This window comes from Alosa alosa, chromosome 19, assembly GCF_017589495.1.
Source record: "Alosa alosa isolate M-15738 ecotype Scorff River chromosome 19, AALO_Geno_1.1, whole genome shotgun sequence".
In the NCBI taxonomy this organism is placed as follows: Eukaryota; Metazoa; Chordata; class Actinopteri; order Clupeiformes; family Clupeidae; genus Alosa; species Alosa alosa.
In genome coordinates, this window is record NC_063207.1 from 4,479,339 (window position 1) to 4,486,838 (window position 7,500).

The 7,500-nt window shown below is 43.4% G+C and overlaps 1 protein-coding gene across 3 annotated transcripts in view; it reads left to right on the forward strand.

Annotated features, from left to right (window-relative positions):
* adck1 (aarF domain containing kinase 1) overlaps positions 1–7,500 on the forward strand; it is a 132,803-nt gene that overhangs the window by 123,014 nt on the left and 2,289 nt on the right. For all 3 annotated transcript variants that reach the window (XM_048228628.1, XM_048228627.1, XM_048228629.1), the window contains one exon: positions 1,931–2,124. In XM_048228628.1, the coding sequence (XP_048084585.1) occupies positions 1,931–2,124 (194 nt within the window). The remainder of the gene's footprint in view (positions 1–1,930; positions 2,125–7,500) is intronic.

A 7,500-nucleotide genomic window follows, 5' to 3' on the forward strand; every position in this document is an offset into this window, starting at 1 on the left:
GACACAATAAGCAAAGTGAAAATACAATAAGCAAGGTGGTTCAGTGAGTAGGCCTATTGTGCTGATATACTGTTGAAGTAGGTCTAATCTATTTTTTTTTAGCTAGGTGGTCCATGCATTTTTTTATTGGTTAAGTGGTCCTCCATCTGAAAAAGTTTGAGAAACACTGTCTTAAGTCACCAAAATCCTGGTGCAAAAACGTTCCTAACTTTAGGATGACCCATAATATATGATGCCAGTCATCTCGATAGAGCTCTGCTATCTCAGTGTATCGCAATGGATGTACTGCTCAATCGAAAGTTCGGAGACAATGTGGGCAAAGCTAGCGCCCCCATGTTTGCGCGTGGAATAAGGTGAATAAAATAAATCTAATGATTTATTTATTACCCTAACAACAGCCTCTTGCTAATCAGATGTAAGCAGCTATGAAGTCAATCACTAAAATGAATCACATTATTGAATCCATATTACAGCACTTTCATATAAGACCTGTATGATTTGTAGCTAAATTCAACACATGACCTGGTGGTTTTGCTAGACCTCCAGTTAGCACAATGCGCTAGAGGAAACATTGAGGTAGTTAAAATGTTATTTTTTGGCCTTTTATTTCATTATTTTATATCCAAAATGAAGGGACAGTACCAAGTAGTTATGGTGCATTGGTGTGAAAGGGCCGATGTTTCATTTTGAGTGGAAACACTCCCTATAAATAACAGTGCTTGAAGAATTATGGACACTTTGAGCACTGTGAAGTATGGTGGCTTCTGTCATTACTTTTGGGACGGAATCTTCAGTGATGGATGAAAACACACAAAGATGCTTGGTCTCAGTCTCAAAGCTGGTTTTCGTACAGTGTTGTTGACGCAACACTGGGGTAACTTACGTTTCTGCAAAACTGATGCATTAAAAACACATTTTTCTCATCATCTTCAATGAACTTGCAGGGTCTGGTCAGGAACAGTATAGCTCATGTGTGGGTGTGTGCATGTGTGTGTGGGTGCGTGTGTATACACTGTGTCAGTGTGTGTAGTCCTGTCTTCTGTGAGCATGGCTGTTTACTTCAGGTCCCCCATCATAAGGTGTTTGACTTTGCTGGCCACTGAGCAAGCACCAGGCAGAGCAGGTCTACATGCCTGATTAGCAACAGAGCCAGAACAGAGCCAGAGTCTCTCTCTAGGGCTCAGATTAGCAATACACATTCAGTAGGCTATGTTCCGGAATACTGTATGTTCTGGAACATTGGCTGGGACTGGAGAGGAGGATTCCATGTCACCCAGGGTGACATCAAAGACAACAAGACTGTGCCAGCTAAGCTCTCTGTTTCTCCACTAAGTGTAAAATAAGACGCTTAGTTGCTGTGTTTGTGTTGTTGTCATTTTTGTTTGTTTATTTTCATGGGATTTTAACCAGGGACTGCTCGGGGAATACAGCTAACGCGATGTGGGTATACATTTTTGGGTAAACATGCATTTTTCTATGTGTGTGATATATGTTGTGTGTGTGTGTGTGTGTGTGTGGTACATTAGTAGGCTACAGAGATAGATAGTGAAATGAACCAGTTCACCTTGTCTATTTCAAGTGGAACAGTAATAGCTGATTAACACACTAGCACTCACTCCAAAACATAGATCGATATTATTTCCTTTTGTGAGAAGTACAAAGCATCTCTGCAAAACGACACCAGCTACTTCTCATGTGCATGTGTGCATGTACATGCTCAGGATGATTCAGCCTTGCATCAGGATTCAATCTTCACTCAAAGAGGTGTTACACAGCACCCCCCTAACCCCACCCCCCATAAAAGTGAATGGTTATGGGCCAATCGCCCATCTACCATCTACAATATCTAGAATATTTCATTCCCATGAGTGAAAAGCACTGGTGATAGTGTTTCTAAACGCAGCTGTGTTCCTCTGTTTCTGTCTGGCAGGACGTGGAGATCCGCACCAACGCCGCCCTGTACCTACCTCAGATCAGCGAGCTGCTCAACCGTGTCCCCCGCCAGATGCTGCTCCTACTCAAGACCAACGACCTGCTGCGCGGCATCGAGACCATCCTGCAGACGCGCGCTAGCTCCAGCTCCTTCATCAACATGTCCCGCTGCTGCACGCGCGCCGTGGCCAGGTGAGGACCCGCTGCACACTAGGCCACGCTAGCTTCTAGCTTTTACAAAGCGCTAGCTGCTTGTGCTAGTCACAAACCACTGTAACCTTCTATTTAACACAATCAGCAATTAGCATTTCTAGGGCAATTCCATGCAAAACGGTCACATCCATAACGCCAGTTAAATGCCATGATTTGTATGATGCGAGTGACTATGTGAAATGTTTTTCATGTAAGTTCTACAACCAAGAAGAGTGAATGCTCAAATTTCAAGTAATCATCATTCACATCATACCATACCATTGCAACGTGTTGGCGTTATGGACGTGGAATTGCCCTTACTCAGCACTAGTACTCCTCACAAATAACTGTTTCCGTTTGCATATTATTCATTTAAGCAACTTTCAAAATAAGGAATAGTTAAGTTACATTGCGAAGGAAACCCATAGGTCCCCTAGTTGGCGCTAGTTGGTTTGCATGCTAACCTCAGTACTTCTGGACAACACTTTTTGTTGCTATTTCTAGGTATTTTTTATTTTTTTTATTTTTATTAGTTCTAAACAAAGCCAAACATCCCACCCACCTTTTAAAGGAGAAGCAGCTGAATCACTTGTCCATTTAAGACATCTGCTCTGTATACAGTCACTGTGTCCCTGCACGTCCACTGTGGTCGGTGTTAGCCACGGATGAGGCTCTTGTGAAATCCTAATGTCAGTCTAGTGCTCGTAGGCCTGCTATCCTGGAGTGACCCGTGCAGGGAGCGGAGTGTTGCTCGTGCGGTCTGCCAGGGCTCCTCGGGCGGATGCCACTGATGTGAGCACCCTGGGTGTGCCCCCCGCTGGTCTGCACTTAAGGGTCCTGGGGAGGGTGCCATATGTGCTGAGAAGCTGTCAGCCATTTACACACACACACACACACTCATACACACACACACACGCCATTTAACGCCTCATCATCTCCGTCTCATCTCACTTGCACTCTCCCTCTCTCTCTCTTTCTCTCTCTCTCGTTCACTTTCACTCACACACACACATACACATACACATACACACACACACTTTCTCTCTTTCTTTCTCTCACACACACATACACACTTTCTCTTTTTCTCTCTCTCACACACACACACTTTCTCTCTCTTTCTCACACACACACACACTTTCTCTCTCTTTCTCATACACATGCACACTTTCTCTCTCTCTCTCTCACACACACATACACACTTTCTCTTTCTCTCACACACACATACACACTTTCTCTCTCTCAGCCCATAGCAGTGCTCGTCTTCATCCCTGTTTGTTCTGTTCCTCAGGGCCAGTTCAGCAGTCTCCGATGCTCTCTCACACACACACACACACACACACACACACACACACACTACACACACACACACACACACACACACACACACACACACACACACACACACACACACACACACACACACACACACACACACATACACTTAGTCAGACCTGCTCGTCAGGCTGCTCCTCAGCAGCAGTGCAAAAGTACACACACACACACACACACACACACACACACAGCCGACATGTGTTCGCCCCGCCGGCTCTCTGGGTAAAAGGCTGAGCGCGTCCTGTGATTACACGGTGCTTCTCTTCTCAGGGTAGTCACGAGTTCACGGATCGATTCGCTCATACCATTCTAATGAAGAGCTTTGTGATTATCTTGGGTTGGGTGGGACTGGGCTAATGATGTCAATCCAACAGAGCAGTGGTGTTGGTGTGTGAGGAATTGGATGCTGGGTTGGTTGGTGTGTGGGGGGGAGGAAGGTGTGTTAGGTTGGAGGTGTGTGTACAGTATGTATGTGTGTCTGTGTGTGTACTGTGTACTGTGAGCTTGCGTCATCTCTGTGGAAGTGGGAATATTTTTTTTAGACCGGCTTGCTACAGTAATCCTCACCCGTTCTTTACAGCTGTCCACACACTCCAAAGCATAACTGTGTGTGTTAGGGTGGTCCTTATTTTTTAACTTTTAAAAGTTCATGCTCTCAATTTTATCAATATTAATCAATATTTAGAGGTTGCACAAGACCTTTGAAGTTTAACACATATTGTGCAATGTGCATATATTTGGGATTTTTCGCGTATTATGTGATACATTGTGCTAGCATGTATAATTGTTTAATAATATATGCTTATGACAGCAATGGACTTATTTGACCATGCAGTCAATGACAATGTGTATTGATTATTGGTGACCATGTGGTGGTTTTACCTACATCACCTAATGAATCTTAAAATGGGATTTCCATATTGTCCATGCAAATTTACAATGATGATTTGCTGATCTCATCTGCTGATTCCGGTATTTCCCAATAATATGGTGTTGTGAGCAATTTTCATAGCAACTCCTGTTTTAGTTGTGATATGTCTTTCAAAGCAAGAACACTTCAATGTGAATGAAGCACAGTAGACAATATACACTGAGACAATGGCTGAAGCAACACGAAGCAAGTCCGCTATATGGTTACTCGGATCAGAAGAGACTGAAATAACTGGAACAAAGTTACCCTCCAAGAAGCAGGTTTCATGTGTGTTGTAATATCAATTTCAATTTAATTTCACTTATAGAGCGGCAAAACATTACTCATGTGTCATGACACTTTACAGAGTGTTAAACATTTAAAGAGAGCCCATGAGTAACAGGGGCGAGGAAAAACTCCCTAGAATTGAAGATGCATATAGGAAGAAAGCTCGAGCAGATCCACGACTCAAGGGCCAGACCCAAGGGTATCACATAAAACATTGAAAAAAAACTTTATGAAAGTGCAACAGCGGTGATAAAAGAAGTATTGGTATTCTAGGACAAGGCTAGGATTCCTGTTCGTCCCCAACATCATGCCATAAAACAACTGGAAACACTTCAGGACAAATGGCAAAAGCCAAGAAAAATGCCAAGAGAACTTCCAAGACTCAGCAGTCCAATGTAGAGGCCTTTGTAGACCAGTTAGGAGACCTGATTGATATTGCATTTTAGGATGCACTCATTCATCTCAAGAATCCATAAGATAGAGTTACTTTCCTCTGGCCCAGAGTGAAAATGGACGTCTCAGGTGTACAACTGTACAATATGATGATACTATACTATAGTGGAGTTCAACATTCTGTCATTACGTCACACAAGCATGACAAGTGATTTTGGTTTGTTTGTTTGTTTGTTTCTTTCTTTCTTTCTTTCTTTCTTTCTTTCTTTCTATGATTTTGATGTTGTATGTTGTTTACCACACTACCACAGTGCCTGTGTTATTAAACATAATATTGCATTTTATTTTTTTTTGTCTTCTTAAATGGTACAATTTCTGCAAAAATTAGCGATTCCGGAAATATTCAAAGGCCTTGAGCAACCTCTAGATCAGGGGTCTCAAACTCCCGGCCCACGGGCCAAATCCGGCCCGCGGCCTATTTCAAAATAATAATGTAATTCGGCCCTTGAGGGTATTTTTAATTGCGACAAACAACGACACTGATTAAAATAGACGATAGATCCAAGTACGGTAACAAATGTCATTTGTACTCTCGTCCACTAGTTGCTAGACATCCAGAGCTTGATTCAAGCCCCAAATCGCTGCACACAGTTTTCAGGAAATACAGTGTATTAGCCTACACGCGAGAAACATGAAGACATGCATTTGTTTGTAATGACGCGGAAGCGATGCAGGCCATAGTTTTGCCATAGTTTTGCACAAATTGAAGCAGAAATAGGCCTACACCAAATGTTGAAAAAATGTTCACGTGTGATGAAGTCTTGGGTAGGCTATGCTATTCACCTATTCTGATTCTAAAGGAGAATATCTGCCTTTTGGAGATTATATTATGATTATATTATGATCGATCGTCTATTGACAGTGATAGTCAAGGTGCGTCTGTGAATGAAGGTGCGTCTTTGCGTACGACGGTGTCCACTAAGCATACCATGCTTATTTTGACCCTTTGCCCAAAATCACTTGAGGTGGCAGTGGTAATCGTGATGATAGTGTCCATAATGGACGTGGTACAGACAGCTCTCAATTCAAAATTTTGCACAGTGTGTTTTTATTGATATCCTAACACATTTAGGGGGTGAGAGTTAAACATTTCCAAAAAAATATTTTTACCCCATATAAGGACCACCCTAGTGTGTGTGTGTGCGTGAGCGTGAGCGTGCGTGTGTTGTGTGTGTGTGTGTGTGTGTGTGTGTGTGTGTGTGTGTGTGATGTATGCGTCCAGTTAACACCACCCTCTTTGTCCAGCCTCCTCGTACAGGCCAAGAGTTGGCCCCCCAAACGTCAGGTATTATTTCTGGACAGTCTCCCCAAGGTAGACTTGATATACAGATTCCCCCCTAAATTAGAGTATCGTTTCACAATGTGTCTGAGTCTCTTTAGTGGCACGCGGCCGGTGGGCGTTTGGGATGGGCATACTCTTCTGTTTGGCTAATCTCTCTCTCTCTCTCTCTCTCGTGCCTCTGAACGTCTCTCCAGATTAATTCCATAATTTCCGCCTCGACTCTGTTCAGACTGTGAGCGCTCGTAGACATCGCTTCCCATTAATTAGCCTTTTGATTTGCCGATTAAACTTTTCAGCGGAGTGGATTTGTGGGAATAAGCCGTCTCAGCATCGTCTCTCTGTCACGGCGGCACATTGATACTCCGTCTGTCTCTCTCAGTCGTCCTACTTCTGGGACAGAGGGTGTCATCATGTTCCCGAGCGGGTCTGCACCCGTCATTTCTCAACTAGTAATTGAGGTTTATACATTGGTTTTACAGAATTTCTTCAGCTATGAGGTTAATACACAGAGGCAGACTATACATACAGTACACTGTAGGAATGCATTTATTTTCTTTATTCTTTTTTTAAGATTATAGCACGATCTGATTCTGATTCATTGGGCTATTAGGCACTGCGGTTATTAATCACAGGTGTGATTAATACATGTTTTTGTTGTTGTTGTTGTGTCCTGCGGTTTAGCCCTAACAGGCAGGCTACATCAGACACGTAACTGATGCGTTCCCTATGCGGCAATTAGCTTCCACTGTAATCAATAGAACTGGCTACTCCAGACGTGATAGTGGCTTAGCTTCTAATGCTATTGTTATGCTCTGAGAATGGAAGGCTTCCACTATGTGCCTGGTCTAGCCTGCCTGTAAGACTTGATGGTAGGGTTAGGCTTGAGAGAATGTAAGCTGTGAAGTGGATCTGAGAGAGAATGTTGGTGAACAGGGACTGACTTGGGACAAATGTGTCACACACACACACACACACACACACACACACACACACACACACACACTCTCTCTCTCCCTCTCCTCTCGGGAGTTTTCTCTGTCACTCTCACCCACACGTTAATACTGGTGCAGGTCTAGTGCACGCATACTGTACTGTACGTGCTGTTTGGCTC